Genomic DNA, 23,480 nt, shown 5'->3' on the forward strand with positions numbered 1-23,480 from the left:
AACAATTCAACAATACAGACGTAATATTATGAATTATCTGCTGGATGAATAAAGTGCAAACTTCTTTGACTTTATAAATATGAAAGAAAAGAGAAACAGTTGAAACTAAACACTAAAAAATAAAGCTGGAGATGAAGGACAAAGATATCAAACATGTGCGGCAACATACACACAGAAAATGACTAACAACACACAATATGACCCAAAAACACACAAAACCAAAGCAAGAACACAAATATTTACACCAAAAACAGAAATAGACACAAGGGGACAATAAAATGTACAAAAAAATACTGAAAAACATACAAAACAACAACAAAAACACAATATAACAAAAATAGACACAAAACCAAAGCAAAAACTAAAAAAAACCACAAAGAAAAAAACCAAAGCACACCTAGTGCACACGCAGCACGTACGCAGAGCACACGCAGCACGCACGCAGAGCACACGCAGCACGCACGCAGAACACACGCAGCACGCACGCAGAGCACACGCAGCACGTACGCAGAGCACACGCAGCACGTACGCAGAGCACACGCAGCACGCACGCAGAGCAAACGCAGAACGCACGCAGAACACACGCAGCACGCACGTGTGTTTGTTGCCATTCCATGTGTTATTGGAATATAATTATTTTTTAGTTGTTTGGTGTTTAAAAAAATATATATATATTTAGTGCATTTTCTGTGTTTTTATTGCCATTTCTTTTTTTCTTTGGTTTGACATTCGTGATCTAGGATAATTATCAAACTTTCAGCAGTTTTCCAAACTTAAAAATCAGAAGTTAGTTTGAAAGAGTGATAAAGCACATCGTTGTTTATTGTAACACAGGAAATATGAAACATACCAGACGTAAACAGTGTGAGAACAGGAAGTCAAAGTTACAATAAAGCTCTGAATATCAGTGGAAGCTAAAACCTGATCAGTGTGTGTGTGTGTGTGTGTGTGTGTGTGTGAACAGCTGGTTGAGCCAATGAGCTCAGAGGGAGAAGTGATGGATGTGAGAGGAGCTCGTGTGACAGATGAGCTAACAGGTGTTCACTATACGGCCTTCAGAGAGATGAGTTTATGAGGCAGAGAAGACAACACACACACACACACACACACACACACACACACACACCACACACACACACACACACACACACACACACACACACACACACACACACACACACACACACACACACACACACACACTACTGTACTTTAGTGTTTCAGGTATGTTCTTGTTCTGTCCTTCACCTTCAGGGAAAACAAAGCACACATGAATGGAAATAAAAATAAAAAAACACTGAAAAACACACACAGACACTAACACACACACACAAATGACAAATCACACAATGAAACAAAAATATATTAAAAAAACAAACACAAACTATTTGTTGTTTCCTGTAGAAAACTGGCTCCAAAAACACACAAAACTATTTAGAAAAAAATTGAAATTTAAATGACAGACATAATTTTACAAAAAAACGATAATTTACACAAGTTTCACAATTTTTCAGGCCAAATGAGGTACTTTTAAACAGAGACGAGCAACTAATCACAGCAAACATGATTATATCTGATCTGAGGGTCACATGATCAACATTGATTAGAATAATGACCAATCAGATCATAAACACATAGGAAACAAAGATTTTGTGTTTTTGTTATTTTGTGCAATTCTATTATAGTTTTTTTTGTGTCATAGTATTTTTTGACAATGTGTGTTTTTTTTTGGAAAAATGTTGTGCATTTCTATAGTCGTTTTGGGTATTTTTCTGCTTTTTTTGTACATTTTTGGTAGACATTTTGTGAATTTTTAATTGTCATTTTAGGTATTTCTCTGTCATTTTGTGTTTTTCTGGGAACAAAAAATCTGCATGAATGGAAACGTAACAACTGCGTTGCCAGGTTGGGTTGATCTGATCGTGTCTAAAGGAGGAAGTTCAGGCCACATTTTGGTGAATTTTTGATCATTTTTGTGCATGATCATCGTTCCAAACTGGCAACGCAGCGCAGACAGCATCGCAAGATTTTTGAGATGAAATTACAACACGTTGAATGGAAGAAGTGAAGAATTATGAGTCGACCAATGACTCGTAGACTTTAGAGGTTTGGAGTTTTATTTTGGAAGAAAGGGGCGGAGCCTCCGTTGCATCTCCGAGTGAGGAAATAATCGTTGTGTTTAGTGACGACAACACGCGATGGAGCTTTGTGCGTATACAGCACAAAGACAGGGGAGGGCGGTTTAGGGAGCGCTTCTGATGGATAATTAGTCACAGCTGTAGCAAGGCAGTTAATTACTCTGTTTGTATTTTAGTGAGCGACACTGATCAGCGTGGGTGTCTGAGACTAAAAAAAAAAAACACGCAACGACAAAAAATATATACAGAAACAGAAAAAGACACATAATGGCTTCAAAAACACACAAAACTGAAGAAAAATTGACAAAATTACTCCCATAACACACAATATAACAAGAAAAACACACAATATAACAAGAAAAACACATGAAACCAAAGCAAAAACACACAAAATAACAGAAATAGACACAATGGGACAAAAATATATATAAAAACATTGAAAAATGTAAAAAAAAAAAAGACTCCAAAAACATCCACACACAAAACAAAGCAAAAACACATACATTTACAGACAAAACATATACAAAACCACATAAAAATATACGAATGACACAAAAAAATGCACAAAATTAAAGTGTACAAAATTACTCCAATAACAAAAAAACAACCAAAAACTAAGGCCAACACATAAATTTACTCCAAAAATGTACAAAAGGACAGAAAAATATTTAAAAAACCACAAGAAAAATATACAAAAATACACAAAATTATAGAAAAGTGTACAAAATGACTCCAATACCACATAATATGAGCAAAAATAAAAATAAAAACCAATGCAAACATACATTTACAGGGAAACAAAAAACATATTTCTTTTAATTCTGACACAGGAAGGAGTAAATAAATAATAGAAACAGTTTGTTTTGGTAAAGTCACATCTTTATTGTTGAGACATGGAGATAAAACATCTGTTTAGACTTTCTGAAGGCACTTAAACACTTGGATGCAGGAATGTAAAAAAGTGAAATGTTGGACTTTAAACTGACAGTGATTCTAGGCGTGTGTGAGGACCTGTTTGAGGTCTCTCAGTAACATGGAGGCCATGACACTCTTCTCTGTGTTGATGGTGAGCAAAGCTGAGCTGGACTCTTTCAGCTCCAGAGAAACCAGGACCAGAGCTCCACTGCTCACGGTACGAGCTGCAAACCTGCAGGACAGGAAACAGCCTCCGTTAGCTCAGTGCTAGATGTAATGTGTGGAAAAAACACACAAAACTATGATAAAATACACAAAACGATTCAAAAAAACACAGAACCGTAAACGTCCTGAGCAGAGAACATGTTGGTCCACAGCAGACCAGGACCAAGAACACCTGGGTTTATTCAAACTTCACAGATAAAACTCACAAAGAAGTGACACACACGATCAAATTTTATGTAGCCCCCAAAATAAAGACACAAAACTATAATAAGAACACACAAAACTACAATAAAAACACATAAAACTATAATAAAGATAAAAAATGACGGCTAAATCACACAAAACTACAATAAAAATGCACAAAATTACACTTAAAACTCTAAAACTATAATAAAAATTAAACAAAATGACTCTAAAAACACAAAACTATAATAAAAATAAAACAAAATGACTAAAAACACAAAACTATAATAAAAATAAAACAAAATGACTAAAAACACAAAACTATAATAAAAAGAAGCAAAGTTACTTCAAAAATGGACATAACTGTGTGCTTACAGATTATTATGAAACATTTTTTATTATATATTATTCCTCACCAGCATAGGTAAAATTCAGAGACACTGTAGTGCTACACTGTATATGACATTACATCATTATGTTATAAGTGTTGAGGAGGAGGGGGTACGTGGGCTCAGGGTAAAGGTATGAAGGGGTACGGGACTGTGGAAATGTTGGGAAACACTGGAATAATATCTGTCACTTATTGATCAGATATGATCAGTATATTATTGATCAGTTTAAACACATTCATGTTTGACCTCAAACTGATCCATTTAGTCTTTAAATACAGTTTATTTATTTAGTTATTGTTCTCAGTGTCAGTCCACACTTGTCCACCATAAATCCTCAGGTTGGGGGTGCGTGTGTGTGTGTGTGTGTGTGTGTGTGGGGGGGGGGACTAAACAGTCTATTATAGCAGCTCAGATCCATCAGGGCCTTTTTATGGACTCTGGGTGTCTATGATGAGGGGGGGGGGGTCACTGCTCTGTCCCACCAGCTCTCTCTGGTCCACAGGGAGGAATCCCACTCCCGTTACCGTGGCGACTGTCTCTGCCTCACGGGCACACATGGTTTCCCATTGAGAGCTAACAAGACACAGACAGAGGGTGTGACCCTGCCTGACACCCCCAGCCCCCCACCACCCCACCCAACCCCAGCCACCCGTCCATCTGCCTCCGTTTAGTGCTCCATCAAGGCAACAAAGACCCCCCCACACACACACTACGGCCCCGTGAAGAGAAGGCCTTCACCAATTAGCACACAGGAGTTAAAGACGGGGAGAGGGGCCATCAAAGGGGCGGGGGGCGTCCCCAGGGAGGGGCTAAATTACCATCAACACAAGAGAGGGAGTCAATCAGAGTCTTAATTAAAATATTAGACACTCCAGCAGGAAGCTAACAAGAAGCTAACAGCTAACAGGAAGCTAACAGCTAACAGGAAACTAACCAAAGTAGTGCAAAAGGTACGTGTGTAAACACAACTGTCAAAATAAAGTGAAAGAATAAAATATAATGAATAAAAAATGTCAACCACAATAAAAACTAAATAAATGAAAACAACTGCTTGAAAAATAAAATAAATCTATAAAAATGTAAATAAGAATCAAAGAATGACTGAAATAAAGAAATTAATAAAATACAGAATAAAGTAATAAAAATAACTATTTAAAAATAAACAACAAAAAGAAATAAATGTTAACTCACTTTATACTGATATTTAATTTCACATCCATGAAATGATGGTGAGTTGAGCTGCAGTCACATGAACAAACAAATAAATAAATAAAAATAGGTAAATGTAGCTTTAGCTTTGCTGCACTTTATCGACGAGTGCCAATTTATTTTGAAATTATTACAAACTTTATGTCTAAAGATGATTACAAATTCTTAATGGAAATTGAAGAAGATAAATATAGTAAATAATTGTGTTTTTTTTCAACGCTTCAGAAGTGATTTTAGTTTTGTGCATTATTAAAACTCTTGCTACACATTAAACTATAGGAAAATATGGTGAAAATGTGCAGTAATATAAAACATATACAGTAGCTTTACTTAGAAAACAATTCAAAAACATCTATGGATCATAATAATAAAATAAATGAGTGATAATACACATTTTAAAGAATCTAATTTTGTAAATAAGTGAAATAAACAGTATTTAATACAGTGGTTTCTAACCTTTTTTTTTACCGCATTTTAGTTGAATTAGATTTATATTTCACAAAGTTAAAGTATAGAAATACAGTTGTTTAAGATTATGTTTTGTTTTAATTAAAAAAAAAAAAAGAATAACTACAAAATTTCAAAAAGCTATTTCAATTTGTCAGAAATGTCAGGCAAACCCACATAGTGGTTCATGAATAGATTTATTTTAGTTAGTTTTTATCATTTATGGTCGTATCACGTCTGGGGAGGGACCAACACTCATTTTATTTGTTCATTTCCCCCTGTAGTGCCATCGCAAACCCCTAAGACAGAGGTCGGCAACTATTAACACAGCAGGGCTGAAAAAAAAAAGTGTTTGTTTGATCAGAGGGTCACATGATCAACATTCACGTCAGCATTAGAATAATGAGCATTAATACAGGAAAGAACAAAGAGTTTTCATAGTAATTTAGTGTGTTTTTCTCACATTCTGTGTATGTTTGTTGTCTTGCTCAGTGTGAGGCATTTTGTACATTTCTGTTGTCCTTTTGTGTATTTTTCCTGTCAAAAATATGTTTTTTGGAGTCATTGTGTATTTGTGTCATTTAGCATTTTTTGGAGTAATTTTTGTGTAATTATGTTGTCGTTTTAATTTTTGTAGTAGTTTTGTGTGCTTTTAAAGTATTTTGTGTGTTTTTCTCGTCTATTACTATATTTTCCTGCAATGTTGTAATTCTTTGTATTTTTTTAATGTATTCTTGCTCTTGTTTTGTGTATTTTTTTTCTGTCACTAACTAATGATAACCCTCCATCACACACGCACGCACATGTTTCTATTACTAACGCTAACCATCCAGGTGTTAGTCGGCTCCCTCTGTCAGCCGCCCTGAGGCGTGGAGCGCCCCCCCCCCGTGGCTCTGCTAATGGATTTAGGATATAAATCTATCATTTACTCTCTCAGTTAACACCAGCCCCCAGGCTGCGTTCAGGCGCACCCAGGAGACGCTGCGTTCAGGCGCACCCAGGAGACGCTGCGTTCAGGCGCACCCAGGAGACGCTGCGTTCAGGCGCACCCAGGAGACGCTGCGTTCAGGCGCACCCAGGAGACGCTGCGTTCAGGCGCACTCAGGAGACGATGCGTTCAGGCGCACTCAGGAGACGATGCGTTCAGGCGCACTCAGGAGACGCTGCGTTCAGGCGCACCCAGGAGACGCTGCGTTCAGGCGCACTCAGGAGACGCTGCGTTCAGGCGCACTCAGGAGACGATGCGTTCAGGCGCACTCAGGAGACGATGCGTTCAGGCGCACTCAGGAGACGATGCGTTCAGGCGCACTCAGGAGACGCTGCGTTCAGGCGCACTCAGGAGACGCTGCGTTCAGGCGCACTCAGGAGACGCTGCGTTCAGGCGCACTCAGGAGACGCTGCGTTCAGGCGCACTCAGGAGACGCTGCGTTCAGGCATTCTCGTGGCTTTTTGTTAACTCGTGTCCGTAAACCAAAGCAGCAGAAAAAGGGAATGTGAGTGCGTGTGTGCCTTAAACACCATCAATTTGTTCTTTAAATGGGAGATAAGGGGAGATAAGGGGAGATAAGGGGAGATTAAGGTCAAGCAGGAGTAAACGGGCGCTTGCTATTCTGGTGCTGTGCCACACGCTGGATTAATTGCAGCGTTATGAGAGAAAAGCAAAGCTAACGCCTGGACTTAGAGACGCTGGATTGACATCGATCTGTAGAAGCTGCGGCAAAGCATCGCTCTGCAATTACCCATAATGCACCTCGGCATGGGAAGCACCACCACCATCACCTTAACATCCAGCCTCACACGGAGGACGGAGCTCAGGACGTCGCCCACACTGAGAAAAGAGTCAGTGGGTTAATCAAAGATCCGGGTTAAAGAGTCGAATCTTTGAACTGAATCACGACTCATTTGAACAAATGTCTCACGCACTACAATTATGAAAAAATAGAAGACAGGTTTATGGTAAGCGTGTTTATGTTTTAGCTGCTCTGGGTTTGTATTTATTATTATGAGTGCTAAATTCTCCACACATTTAATTTGTTTACATTTACCAAAATAAAAGAAATGGAATTGCTGTTTTACAAACCCTGTTATTATTGAAGGGACATTTATTTTACTTTAGTCCATTTATTAGCGCATACTTTTTTACTTTTGTTTAAGTAAGGGAGCCATAAAAATTCTATAAAAACGGTCAATTATAATTTAATGCAAAACTGTGGAACCATGTTACAGTTCAATGCTTTCACACATTTTACCATTTAATAAAATGTAAATCTAGGGGTACAATGACACAAAACAGACTCAGATGTCCACTCCTAAAATATTAAAACCTATATTTTCATTGATTAGGAAGTGTAACAAGTTCATCAATAGATTGGAAATAAATTAGATGATAGATTATAGTTTTTAGTGTATTTTACAGCTGATTTAGGAGCAGTTAGCATTAGAGATGCTAACAGAAAGCTAACACAAGAGGAAGGTTAACTTTTATTAGGTTATTTAATTAAGGCTCAGTAATTGTGAAATATTATAATTTTACTTTAGCAATTGAGAACATAGTTGTAATAGACTTTCGAAGGATACAAAAAACATTGTAATTAAATTAAAAAATGCTAATCAAATTGTAATTGAACATGGGTAATTGAAAACATAATTGTAACTGAAAAATGGTCACTGAAGATAGCATCAGGAAATGCTAATGACGGCGTGCAGCCGAGGCGCAGCGTACGCCGTAATCTAGGAAAAAATACTAAAAAATGAGTTACTCAGAAATAACAGTGAATGTGATATGCTTCTATAGAAATAACCTAAATAAAAATAAAGAAGTTGCAGAAAGAAAAATAGTTTTTTTATCCCAATAAAGAATAACATTTATACTATAAATTAAAACAGATCAATTTTTTTCTCACATTCTCACATGCAGTTATGGACCAATGAAAATAGTAAAAAAAAAAACAAAAAAACAGTATATGTTCATATTTCCAGAGCGTGTGAGTCTAGAACCAATGCATATCTGTGACTAATCATCAGTGATGTGAACAGTCTATGTTCATAGCTCTAAGCTGATCACATTACAGGGAGCTGAGACATATGCTAAGTAGTTTACTGAACATGTTCCAGACCCAAACACACACTGACTTTGTGACTATTTAGAGGAAACATAAGGACACACCCCTCACTACATTGTTCAAATCTCAGAAAGTATTCATCAGATCAAACTTAACATTTACAGTGTGACGATTGAATAATTTTGTAACAATTTGTAAAATTATCAGAATTTTTGGAGACCAAAGTGTGAAGAATGACCCTCAAAGGACTCGTTTAGTCGACAACATTTAGAGTCACATTTCAATGTAACAAAGTGTTTCAGACTAGTTTTATTTTTCAAATGATTAAATGTTAGTTGTTTGAAGACGAATGCAGAGCAAAGAATCAAGCAGCTCTGTAACTAAGCGGGCTTTTATTTTGAAAAGACCGAGACAAACGCTCTCCTGGCTCATCGTGATCATCTGAGGATGAAGAGAAACAAATAAACACAGCGACATTACACAACACACACACACAACACACACACACAACACACAACACACACACACACACACACACGACATGTAGGATCCTTTGAAGGTTTTCATCCAATCAGGACATGAATAAAGTATGAATTAATCTATTGGGTTAAATGATGTTAAACAAGTCACTGCAGGACAAAATAAACTGTGATTTATTCAGTGTTTTACATTTATTATAATCATTTTCTTATGTTTTAAATTTTTCATAATTAATTAATTCAAAATTATTTATTGTATGAAAATGTGTTGTATGTTAATTATCTGGTTTTTTAAATTCTATCTATTGGAAATGATGTTTTTAATGTTCATCCCCCCTCCCCCACCCCATTTTTATATCACAAATTTCTGGCGATCCCAGATATTTTTATACTGTATTTATTTCATTTTTCTCTTTCCACTGCATTTTATTCAAACTCCATTTATATTTGAGAAAGTGAAAGTATAAGATACAGTTGTTTATGATGGTGTGTTGTGTTTTCATTTGAAAAATAACAATAACTAAAATGTTAAAAAATACATCATTTTAATCAGTATTTAAAAAAAATAATAAAATTAATTACTAAACATTTCAGGCCACCACGTTCACATGGGGGTCACGTCTCCAAGGTTGAAAAACACGGTTTGACGGCGTTAATTCCCACGTGCACAGAGCTCAACATGGTGGAAAAGAAAAGAGTCTCTAAAGCAATAATTAATGGCAGTGTGAGGGAAAGAGAAAGCACAGCTGATAAATCAACCGGCGCAGTGGGTTTTTTTTTTTTTTTTTGCTGTTATTTTGTGGTTGTTGTTGTGAAAATTAGCCTCTAACCAGCCGAATTGGCAATGCATGCACAACTCGATCAAATTTGCTTTCAAACGGACTGAAAAATAGAGCACATTTATTCTATTCCGCCTGTTTAGACATAAACACCAACAGCGCGCTCTACATTTGCTTTCCTGCTTGATTTATTGCCATTCTCCTTTCCAGCAATCAATTTCTGTGTTTCTGTGGCATGCACACCCCCCCATCAGCAACAGCCTCCTGCTGCAGAAAGAAGCAGTGCTGCCCCCTGCTGGTGGACGGAGGGATGAAGCAGGACGCGACATCACAACAATCACAGTAAAACACACACAAACATGTCTGATACGGAGAATTCTTAGGACTAAAACATCAAAAATATACCAAGTTATCCTAAAAACTGCCTTCTTTAAACACAAAAAACACCCAACCTGGCAACGTAGCTTCTACAGCGCTAGGTGCAAAGATGGAGCCACAGAAATAAGATTATTATGATTATTGGTCATTTAGAATAATCAGCAATCTGAGCATTAACACAGGAAACAAGAAAAGGTTTGTGTGTCTTTAGTTGTTGTTGTCGTTTTGTGTTTCTGAAGAATATTTTTGTTGTTGTTTTGCAGATTTTTCAGTAATTCTGTGTATTTCATTGTTGTTTGGTGGTTTCTAGAGCACATTTTTATCTATTGCGGTTGTTTTTGTATTTCTGTTATCTTCCATTTGTGGTGTTGTCTGTGCTTTTGAAACCAATTTATGACTTTTTGTTGGTTTTAATGGTCAATGTGTGGATATTTGCTGTCGTTTCAAATATATTTCTGTTATTTTGTGTGTTTTTGGAGTAATTTTCTGCAGTGAGACGATCCGATCTGATACAAAGAATACTTGGGTATAAAAAACCAAACCTGGCAACGCGGCTCTTTTTTTTTTTTTAATTACAGCAGGTCCACAGAAATAACATTATTATGATCAACATTCATGTCAGAATTTATAATAAATGGCCAATCTGAGCTTTAACCAAGGAAGAAACAAAGGGTTTGTGTGTTTTTTGTGGTCCTGTTTGTATTTTGCTGTCGTTTTGTAATTTTTGGAGCACTTTTTTGTCTATTACTTTCATTTCTCTAAACATTTGTTGTGGTTTTGTGTGCATTTGGAGCCATTTTGTGTCTTTTTATTGGTTTAATGGCATTCTTTAGAAATGTTCTGTTTTCCAGGACATTTCGTGGATATTTGCCGTCGTTTCAAATATTTTTCTGTTATTTTGCCTATTTTTGTTGTCGTTTTGTGTCGGAGCACATTTTTGTCTTTTCCTGTTGTTTTCTATAATTTTCTGTTATTTCTGTGCATATTTGTCGTGGTTTTTCTGTGCGTTTGGAGCCAATTCTAGTCTTTTTTCTTGGTTTTAATGGCATTTCTCCTAAATTTTTCTGTTGTTTTTTTCAGCTTTCTTCATGTGTATGTCAGCGTGTGTGCTTGTGTGTGCTTGTGTGTGTATGTGTGTGTGTGGGGGTTAATGGTGAAATCAGGGAGGGATAAAAAGAACGGCGTCCCCAAAGAAGGTCACACATCACACTTAATAAAGAATGACCTCCACAATAAGCTCTCAGTGGGTGTATCCGATCGGATCGATCCTTCTCCCACAGTGCATGTGTGTGTGTGTGCGCGCGCATGTATGTGTGTGTGCGTGTGTGTGTGTGTGTGCGCGTGTGTGTGTGTGTGTGTGCATGTGTGTGTGCCTGAGCCTTTATAAAGTAGCAGATACAGCAGTATACTACATCTTAGACGTAGGGATCAGTTATCAAACAGAACCGAATGTGGAAGCTAAAGTTAGCATGTTTAGCTTACGATGACAAACGAAGCACTGATTGGAGCTTTTTTTTACGGATATTTACAGGATTTTATTAAACGGATGTTAATAAAACATAAGTGTGTTATCCGTTATAATGCCTTTGATTTTCCAGGAATGTAAAATGGAATTTTCATTCTGAAACAGAAAAAACAATCTGATTCGCTAAAATTGGGCCCAACGTGACACGGAAATGCCACACATGCATGTTTTGAGACAATATCACGCATTAACATGTCATTTTAACCGGGAAACGGGTTGATTGGTAGTTTTGAAAGTGCATGTAACGGTTCCACTGGTGATCATGTTATCTTGTGACTGAACCTGAATGCAGCGCTTCATCTGAAGTGTGTTTTTAATGTGTTGGTTCACATGATTATGACTGCATTTAAATATGAAACGGCTCTGCTACAAAGACAGGTTTAGCTGATGGTGTATTAGCTGAACTGGTGATCAGTTTATCTGGTGACACGTCACAGCTCTACAATCACACAGCTATGCCAGATTTCATGCAAAGTATGAGGCCGATTCTCCGCTTGGTGGTAAATAAAGGTTTCATAAATAATGTTTTGGGATCATGTCACACATTTCTATGGGACTATTCCTGTTAAACAAGTGGCTAAAGGTTAGCATTGTGGCTAACGCCGCTCTCCTGTTTACGTAATTCATCTGAACCAAATAAAACAGGATTAGTCACAAGTTGCATGTAATAATAATAATAATTATTATTAACTAGATATATATTTATCAATATAATACAGGTGTATAAGATTGTGTTGTAATAATATTTATTTCGTCTTTTTTTTTTTTTTTTTTAATAATTTACTAGACATTTCAGGTGACCCCACACGAGGTCCCGAGCCCAAGGTTGAAAAGCCCTGATTTGACTCTATTAACCCAATTTATCATGTTTGGTACCATTTCAGGGTGTTAAATATCCAGTAAAGCAATGGTTTTTTGGCTCTAGTACCCCCTTTCTCTTATTTCTGAATCCAAGTACCCCCTTTGTCTGACTACAACATTTTACTCAAAATATCAGCAGTAATGCTGATAACATTTTTAATAATATTGTGTAATTAAGTGAAATTAAACCGTATTTAGTGCAGTGGTTCCCAACCTTTTTTGGATCGTGACCCCATTTTGATATTAAGTATTTTCCAAAGATATTTTTTTCTTCTAGAATTAGTTTTTAATCATGTTTATGTACGACCAGGATTAGTGACAAGCTGTATGTACTTGTAGTGCATTTTATTTGAAATAAATTTGTATTTCTCATCAGTTATTTTGTATACATACATAATACATACTGTTCCAGACGACCCCAAGATTGAAAAACACTGATTTAGTGGCTTGAGAATAAATTCATTTTATAGTTTTTATCATTTCCAGCTATGTCCGTCCTCGTATGGGACCAAGAAAGAGATTTTTTATTTTTTTTGGTAAGTGTGGCAGCGTGTGTTAGAGGCTCTTTGCTCCTCAGTATGGGGGTGTTTTGTGTGTTTCCTTGTTTTTGTGTCTAAGTTCTGTCCAGCAAATTACTGTCGCTTTTTAAATCTTTTCTAATATTTTATACCAGACATGGGAAACTGGTGGCCCCCAAAGGAAACATACAAAATGACAGAAAAACACACAAAATAAAAGCAAGAATACATTAAAAAAACACATACAATTACAACATTGCAGGAAAATACAGTAAAAGATAAAAGAAAAACACAGAAAATACTCCAAAAACACACAAAACTACAACAAAAATGAACAAAACAACAATAGTAATACACAAAATTACTCCGAAAAATATACAAAATTACAAAAAAATGACAACAAAAGTACACTAAAAGACAAGAAAAACATGAAAAATGACTCTGCAAACTTACAGCACAAAGAAGCAAAATGAATATAAAGACAACAGAAATGCATAAAATGCCTCATAATTGGCTTTGAAGTGTAGATGAAAGTTGTGGGAGGGGCATGTGGAATTTCATTGAGCGTGTGCAATGACAATAAAATGATTCTATTTTATTCTAAGACTGACGGTTACATTTTCATTTCATTCATGTTCTAATCCAGATCTAGGTAGCTATAATCTATGGATGTGTATGCATCAATGCTCGGAGCCCGATTTTTGATTTGGGGCCCGGGGGGGCCCCGAAAGAAAAAAAAACAAAAGTCTATTTCTCATTTATTTGTTTGTCAAATATTGCAACAGTTGGTGGTACCAAATAATTGGTCCATACCAATATATAAAAGGGGCCCATTGCCCCGTACATGTCACGGGGGCGCCAGGGGGCCCCATTTTTCAAATGACAACTCCTCCGTTAGTTCTCGTTAGATCAGAATGCAGTTTGGTATGAATACTCTATGAATGAATATGATGAGACGCTCTGAGCTCTTTTTTTGAAATGGGGCCCCGGGGACCCACCCCCAATTTCTGGTAATTTCCAAATTCATGGGAACATAGTCGTGTGATATATCGTTTCATAGGTAATTCAACGTAGATTATGATTATGCCTCAAACTATTTAATAAGGGGACTCTTTTTTCGGATATTTTCATTAAAGTCGTTTTCTTATTTGTTTCGGTACCACCAAAACAGTTGGTGGTACCAAATCATTGAGACAAACCAATATATGAATGGGGCCCATTACTCCGTATGTGCCACAGGGGTACCAGGGGGTATTTGATGGATTTATTGGGAACGTGGTGCATGCTATTCGGTGCAGAGACGTTCCGCGGGCCCTGCTGTAGTTCATCCAAACTTGTTAACTAAACGTGATGCAGAAATGTGTAATTCCTGAAAGGGAATTTGTGACATTTCTAAATAGAAAATGTGAGGCCTGGTGATCTTAATATCGTTGTTAGGAATAGAAATGATTTCAGTCACGGACTGATCTTCCAAAAGTGAGGTTTGAGGTGTGTGTGTGTGTGTGTGTGTGTGTGTGTGTGTGTGTGTGTGTGTGTGTGTGTGTGTGTGTGTGTGGGCTCCAGTCTGCAGCTGTGCAGATGTGTGCAGATGTTGCCCTGAGACGCGTGCCTGTGTAATTGGTGAACACATAGTGTGCTAATGAGCTTCCTCCTCTGTCACGCACACCTGAACACCTGACGGATAATTACAGCTGCTCCATCTGTCGCTGCCTCCTCTTCCTCCCTCTACTTCCTCCTCTTCCTCTCTCTACTTCCTCCCCCTGTCGCCTCGTCTCCACAGAGATTCTAACGCCCAACATCGGTTCTTTATAGATCGGAGGAGGAGGTGATGTCGGTGCATAAATAAGCGACAGCAGGAAGTCACGACGAGACGTTGGCACGAGGGCGCAGAGCGTTGACGGAGTGAGTGGAAATCAATGGGAGGCCAGCGTCCAATCAGCACGCAGTTCATTCAGAAAAAATAAAGACTTCACGCCATCATTCTCCTCAGCTCCTACTGTGTGTGGGCGTGGCCTCTCACAGCCACCATAATAACTCTCACAATTTCATCTAAACATCATAACACACGTCACAATAAGTAGGTACATATTCTGTATAATAAAAAATAGATAATTAATATTTATAAATGCATACAAAAATTGTTTAAATATATAATATATTAAATAAAAGTAAACTTAATAAAAACAAACATGTAATAAATAATTTACTTACTTATAAATCTGATAATTAAAATAGATGGAAGATATTATCAAACACTAAACAATATTTAATTTGTATTTAATATTTCTGTATAAGATATATGACATACATAATAGTAATCAATAAAAATGTAATAAATAATATATTTATAAGTCTAATATAATTAAATATATATATTATTAAACATATAATAAATACAAAATTAATAAGTAATATGTATTCAATATTTCTGTATAACATATATAACTAATATTCATAAATAAATATTAGATATTACATTTATTAATTATTTCTACATAAAAGAATTTAAATGGATTATATTTATAACATAAAACTAAATAATAAAAATAAACATTTACTATTACTTTTAAATCTAATTCAAATAGAATATATTATTAAATATATAATAAATACTAAATAAATATGTAATTAATATTTCTGTATAACATATATAGAGAATTCACTTCATTTATAAATATTTATTCATTATTTCTATATAAAAATGATTTAAATGATTAATATATTTTACATAATACCAAGTAATAAAAATAAACATTTATTATGACCTATAAATCTAATTAAAATAGAAAAATGAATAAATAATATTAGAACTGACATTATGTATTACTGAATGTTAAAGGGGACAAATCATGTTAAATCCACTTTTTTAGCCCTTAAATGCATTTTGTTGTATATTTAGATTGTTTAGAAGTACAGAAAAGTTCAAATTAATCTCTTCAGGTGCTCCGTTGATATCTTTATATTCTGTTTTGGTCATATTTTTCAATCTGTTTCGATTTTTAGATTCTCTATTACGTTTTTTGAACAATAACGTCACAGTATTTGCAGCAGAACTGCCAAATTAAGACATCGACTCCAGGCCCAACACTTCGAGCAATCTGCCAAATTATTATTTCTGGCTTTTATTTTGTAGTCCAAGCTCCAGGATGCTGAAGTTATGAGAGGATAAGTCAAAATGTTGGGTTGTTGGATGTAGTAACCCACACGCTTCATTACACCGTCTCCCAGCATCAGAACCTTTTCAAAGTGCCCGGTTGAGTTTTATTTTTTATAGAAATGTACCCACATCTGTGGATAAGGTCATTTTTATGTGTGTGAAGCACTTCAATGATGACTGCTTCTGAGACAATGAACAGAGCACTTCGGTAAGCTGTAAATAACGCTAAAAAGTGTGATAAGACGTCCCTGTCATCGTTTTGTTAGCATTAGCAGTTGCACCGTCTTCATATGTTAGCGCTGTGTGCTCGTTTTAGATCCTTGATGATATGGCCTACGTGATTTAATTTAAGTCTAAAGTTTTCATTAGTCATTTCATTTTGACGTTTTTGTCTCATGCATTTTGTGACGTTAGCTTGGCGCTAGCGTTAGCTCGGTGCTTATGTTAGCTCACTTGTTAGGGTTCTGCAGGTTCATCATCTTCATTTTCATCTCGCTCAGCTGGGTCAGACTCTGGCTGGAACATGTAAGGCTAGATGGACAAGTCTAACGTTGTTGACGTGTGAATAAAAAGTTTCTGAGCCGCTAAATAATTGTATCTCTTCTATCAAACTACAAAAATGGCTGAACAGGGTGGAGTTGAACCGAGTGTCACCTCTGCAACCTGGAGAGGGGGCGGGGTATGGAGTGTCTCATTTGCATTTAAAGAGACCGCACCAAAACGAGTTGCTCTTAGAAGCACATCAGAAAAGGGTAGAAAAGGGGTGGAGCTATAATAATGAGGAATTCAGACCCAAGCAGTGCAGTTCTGCTTTATATAAACCACAACTGTATGATTTATATGTAAAAAAGGAAGGATTTAAAAGCATGATATGTCCCCTTTAAGTCCCTCAATTTTTTGCTAGAATTGATTCATTTTAACACTTTTTTGTCGTCATGATGTATATATTTCACAGCTTCCTCTTCCTGAGTGAGCGCTGGTTTTTGTTTTGTTGTCGTGTGTCGTTTCACCTGCTGACACTGCCGGAGGAGACCACGCCCACATTGGCCACAGACAGCACCTGATTACTGACGGCGTGGGCGGAGCTAATGGCCGTGGACACGCTGAGCGTCGCCGACGTCTCGTTCATTCCCATGAGTTTCCCTGAGAACACGAACACACCGTTAGTCAGTCATCATCGATGTTTGACGGTAAATACAGTGAAAATATTCACAGCAGAAAAGAAACAGATATTTGATCATTTAAAGGATGGAAAGATCACGCCATCCTGAAATGATGAGGGTCGCCAGATAAACTAATTGTTCCAATATTGACACTTTAAACCTTTTTTACTACTTTTTCCGTCTCTTTTTGTCCACTAATTTGCAACTTTTAACCAATTTCTGTGGTTTTTAAAATCTCATTTCACCACCTTTTCCACCAGTTTTGGTCACTTTTAACCCATTTTATTTCAGAATCAGAATCAGAATTCCTTTATTAATCCCAAGTGGAAATTGCTTATGTTACAACGTTAACAAAGACGAAAGAAAGAATAAACATTAAATAAGTGTATAATTAAGTAAAAGATGATTATTAAAAGATTTCTTATATACACACACTGGAAAAATGGTCTGGCAGCTGTTTATATATATACATATTTATATATATATATTTATATAACAAGCTGCATAAATAAATATTACATATAAGACAGGACAATGGTAGAATGAATATACATCATATATAATAAAGACAGTACAGTAAAAAATGATGTGGTAGCCATGGAGATGAGAAATAAATAGACAAAAAATAATAATAGAGTTACTGTATTATGTAAATGGATTTCTGGTTTGGATGAGTCAGGGATAAGGGAACTGGTTCTCAAGAAACTCCAGGGCTGTTATTTCATGTTTGTAAAAAGTTAAAGAGGGGGGACCAAACAGAGAGGGGCTCTACTCCTGAGGTTTGAGTGGTAGGTGAGAGTTCCAGTGAGATGTGTTCTATGAGGACGTTTTTACAGTGTGTGATCTTTGTATTTTTCTATGATTTCCAGTGAACGAGTATGGTTTTCTTGGCGATAGTCAGGGCTGTGAGGAGTAGTTTATTGTTGTTTATTCCAGTTTGTTGTTGATGCGTCACCAGGTAGACAGAGTGATGGGCACATGGGGATGTGGCAGCCAATTAGAGAGGAGCGTGATTTGGTGACCTCATTCCAGAACTGTTGAAGCGGTGGGCGGGGCCAGAAGGCGTGAGTATAGGTGTCTGGTGTGTTTAGGGTGCAGTTATTACACATTTCTGAAGTGAATCTCATTTTAAACATTTTCTGCCCAGTGAGGTGTGTTCAGTGACTCAGTTTTGACATGGAGTAGATGTTTTGGATGATGTGGTTCCAGAAGTCGGCATCAGGAGGAATCAATAAATCTGTTTCCCATTTTGTTGTTGGTAATGTTATGGTACTGTCTAGTTTAGATATTATTTTGTACATTTTTGAAAGGAGTTTTTTGTAGAGGTTATATTAACAAATTCTGAAGTTGGACGTGAGAGATGTTGGTCTAGGTCTGCAGTGTTATATTTTGCATTAATGGATGATTTGATTTGGAGGTATTCCAGGTATTGATTGCTCCTGATGCCACACATCCATTTAAATATGTACTGTAATTGATTTGCAATGAAGTATTGATGGAAGTTTGGTGCTAAAAGACCTCCCTGTGTCGGGTTTTTGCAGGGTTGTAAGTTTGATTCTCGGTGTTTGATTTTTTCAGTAATATTTATTGATAATGGAACTTAGAGATTTGAACCAGGAAACAGTGGGTTTGGATGGAATCATATTAAAGAGATAGTTTATTTTTGGTAAGATTGTCATTTTTATTGTTGCTATCCTGCCAATTAAAGAGAGTGGTAAATTCATCCAATGGAGAAGAGTGTCTGTTATTGTTTTGAGTAATAGGGTGTAGTTGAGGGTGAACAACTCTGACAGCCTGGGGGAAACATGAATAACATGAATACCTAAAAAATATTAATGGAGTAGTTAGAAATTTTTGAGTATGTTCCTATTGTTTTAATTGTTTCTTGTAGTGATAAGTGTGGTTTCTGTAAAAAAAAACAAGTATGTCGTTGGCATATAAACTGATTTTATGATGGTGGTTTGGTGTTTTTATTCCATGGATATTTGTGTTTTGTCAGATGGCAGCAGCTAAAGGTTCTATGAAGATGGTGAATAGTGAGGGAGAGCGTGGGCATCGTTGCCTAGTCCCCCTGTGCAGTGTGAATGATTGTGATGTTAGTCCATTAGTGTTGACAGTGGCTGAAGGTGTATTGTTATTAAAAGTTTTCTGATTAAAACAAGGATTTCCATCTTTAAGATGACTATAATAATAATAAACGTTCCTGGATAACAGTGGATGTTATTCAGATGAATAAATAAATGTGCTTATAACACATTTATAGAACAATGGACCATCATTTTGCCATTGTTTTGCTGCAATTTTCAGTGAAAACAGCAGAAATGTAAGAATGATTTTAACCATTTACATTTATTTTTTTTGATGTTGGGAAAAATGATCTTTGATTTATTGATCCACACTATGTCTTAATACTCTGAACTTTAATTCATATAAATGAGAAGTACTTTTCATTTTCTTTCTATTTAAGGTGCACAATCGTGTTTTCTGCATGTTTGGTTTATTTTGGCTCACCTTGCTCCTTGCTGAAATCCTGCTGAGTCATGGTACAGGGCGTGAGCAGCTCTCCTACACCCGGCTGAATGGAAACATTGAACTGATCCTCTTTGGTGCTGACATCACAAACACAAACAGAACCAGAGAAAACATTCATTTATTATTGAGGGTTTGTGCTTCAGTGTGGCTATGAAACGTTTCTCCTCCCATTGATTCTCCCTCTCAACTGATTTTCTGATAAGCTCATTGATCGGCCACGTTCAGAGGGGACGATTACTGCAGGAATAATTGTTATCCCAGTCGGGCTGGATCAATACCGGCTGATGTTTCATCTGGGAGAGCGAATCAGGGACTGGGAGGATTGGAAATAGCTGAACTTTAGTGTCAGAAACTCTGAGATGAAGCAGAGCTGAGGAAGACGATGGTGAGGAGGAAACAGGAGAGAATTAATCAGGAGTTTTAGATTTGGAGGCTTTTTACAAACATGTAACATTTAACTAAAAATGATTTTAGATGTTTGGAATCAGAAAGAGCCGTGATTCTTTATGGTTCTACATTTATAAATATTAATATACTGCTTTATGTAAAGAAATGTTGCCATTAAAGATAATTATTAGTTATTGGTTTTGTTAACCTCTTTAATTTGATTAATCACAAGAATACCTTGAAATTCCATTACTAATAACTCACCACTAGATTGTGATAAAGTGTAATTAATATATAAATACTATATCTGGCAATTAACGCAAATTACCTCATGATAAGTAATATGCAATGAACTCAATGAATTAATGATTTACCTACAATTAACCTGTAAATAATATAAAATTAACTCACAAATGACTCATGATTTACCTACAATTAATTTTACGATTAACTCACAATTAACTCACAACTAACATATAAATAACATGCGACTTATCACATTTAAAATGCAATTAACTCGTGATCTACCGGTGGATAATTCAAGATTAACTTGTGATTTACCTGTGATTAACATGTGAGTAATATACTATTAAGTCACGACAAAAATAATCCACAATTAACTCAAGCACAAGTCACAATTAACATACAACTAACTTACAATTAACTCTTGATTTACCTGCAATTAACTCACGATTAACTCAAAATTAATTTGGGATTTACCTGTGATTAACTCGTGAATAATATACGATTGATTCACGCCAAACTCACAAAATACAATTAACTCTTGATTTACCTGCAATTAACTTGTGGTTATAGACAATTAACTAATGATTAACTAATGGATAACTTGTGATTTACAAATAATATACAATTAAAGCATGATAAACTAGATTGACTCACAATCAACTCAAATAACTCATCGATTGGAACCACAAAAATAAATGTCGTGTGTTTGGTCGAGAATCAGTGGTAGAGCGGGTCGTCCAATAACCGAAGGATTGGGGGTTCGAATCCCGCTCTATATACGAGTCATTGTCATTGTGTCCTTGGGCAAGGCACTTTACCCACATTGCCTCGTATGAATGTTGGTGGTGGTCAGAGGCAGTCATGCTTCTGTCAGTCTGCCCCAGGGCAGCTGTGGCTACATTGTAGCTTACCACCACTGGTATGACTGATGTGAGTGACTGGTGTGAATGAATAATGGTTTCTGTAACATCTATAATACACTTTGAGTCTCCTTGAAAAAAAGTGCCATATACTGTAAATGCAAACCATTATTATTATTATTATTATTAGATTTAAAATGTATCGCACTATAAACTTTACATTAACAATAATTTCCTTTAACCAGAAGCAGCAAACGATAGATCGAACTATAAATATAAGTCATGTGATCAAACATGGAGCTCTGTTTGCAGTTTTGGGTCGTGATGAATATTTTCCTTATGTTTTTAGAAATAATTTAAATTGAAATACTTTGAAGCTACAGCGTCTGAAACGTGAACACCTGATGTTCCACAGCTCTACTCTGAGCTCCTCTCTGATTCCTACCAGAGCTGAAAGTTGGCTGCTTGTGTGGAGTCACTGAAGTCGATCCCCATGGACACCGTCACCGAGGCCTCTGGTTGGAGTCGCTCTGAGGAAGACACAACGGGAGGAAGAAAAGAAGAGAAGAAAGAGAGGATATGAGTGACAAGGGCATGGAGGGAGGTGTACCATCGGAGTGGAACCGACGTACATCCACACACTGCTTGTGTTTCCAGCTTCAAAGCGATGGCCACAGCGTGTGAGAAATCCAATCCTTCAATCTCATCTCCAGCTCCAGAACAACAAAGGAAACACCAGCACATGAAGCACTCCAACATTTCAGAAACAAGCCTGTCAACACCAGCGTCGGCATGAAGAGAGATGAGGCGTGGTGGGCGCCCGGGGGGGAGGGGGGGCGCTGACAGGCTGACAGCACGAGGTGAACCATCAACACAAATGTCCTCTACACCTCTCAGCCTCACATCCAGCTTTACTCCGTCTACAGTGTCTAAAATTACACACGTTTCAAAGATTATTCACTATTGTTTCTTTTCTAATTTCGGAAATTTTGGAAATCTAAATAAAAGCTTTGTGTTACCATATTCTACAAAGTCATAGTGGTTTCAAATTATGATGGGGAAGTCCAAAAGTCAGTCACTCTGGACTATAATGCTCCGTTCACACCGGACAAACGTTTTGCCCATATTTGCTTCATATGAGCGTCTGAAGCGAATATAAAAGCGCCGCCAACCAGACTCCAGTTCTTCTCACCATCCAGGTGGTCACACCCCACCAACATTATTTTCTCCTCTATGCTGAAATGGGTGAAAAGTCCGGTTTCAACTCAGGCAAATGACAAATGTAACGGAAAATCAGGAGCGCACATGCCACATGGATCAAAGCGTGCCGCCCGAGACGAGAATAATTAGCTTCTTAACGTGTCTATCCCATTGACTTTGTATGGAATCTGGTGGCGTAAACATTTCATGACGCGTCCGGTGTGAACGCAGCATAAGGCCCTGTTTACACAATAACATTTTTTGTTTCTGTTTCCGTTTTTTTTTACCAAAAAATTTCCTCATTCACACGTTTCCAAAACGACCTCCGTTTATTTACATGAGACCACGGGAAACATAGAAAAACGAAGTAGTAAAAGTACCAGGACAACAGATGGAGGCAAGAACCAAAATAGGCGCATGTGCAGATATACTCCCTCTGAACACAGTGAGACTACAGCTTTAATCAGACCCACAGAATACAACCTGAACCAGAATAAAGCTGATCTCTCTTTAATACTAAACCCATTACTGCCTAATACTGTTCACATTTGGCGTTCACATGTAGAACAATCTGATCTGATCTGATGTGAGTTTCTTTACACTAATCTCAGAGTTTAAAGGATGTAGAATGTAGTCACTCATTCTACATCCAACTATAAACATGACAAACAGCTTCCATGCTAAGCTACAGATGCTACATAGAGGTTTACTGCTGCTGTAACACAAACAACACCAGTGCTTTACAAGTCTTCAACATCATTTATTCATGTACATTCACCTCCTCACCATCCATTTGTGAGTCTCTCTCGCTCTAATCCAAACAG

The 23,480-nt window shown here is 36.8% G+C and overlaps 1 protein-coding gene across 1 annotated transcript in view; it reads right to left on the minus strand.

The window, feature by feature from the left end:
• Positions 1–3,070: 3,070 nt before the first annotated feature.
• Positions 3,071–23,480, minus strand: part of LOC114473613 (AP-3 complex subunit beta-1-like) — a 36,080-nt gene continuing 15,670 nt past the window's right edge. Inside the window, exons 4-7 of the mRNA XM_028463352.1 lie at positions 21,902–21,986; positions 19,943–20,040; positions 17,279–17,411; positions 3,071–3,285 (exon numbers count right to left, since the gene is read on the minus strand). Of these exons, the coding sequence (XP_028319153.1) occupies positions 3,132–3,285; positions 17,279–17,411; positions 19,943–20,040; positions 21,902–21,986 (470 nt within the window). The 3' untranslated portion in view covers positions 3,071–3,131. The remainder of the gene's footprint in view (positions 3,286–17,278; positions 17,412–19,942; positions 20,041–21,901; positions 21,987–23,480) is intronic.

Source organism: Gouania willdenowi, chromosome 12, assembly GCF_900634775.1.
Source record: "Gouania willdenowi chromosome 12, fGouWil2.1, whole genome shotgun sequence".
NCBI classification, from domain to species: Eukaryota; Metazoa; Chordata; class Actinopteri; order Blenniiformes; family Gobiesocidae; genus Gouania; species Gouania willdenowi.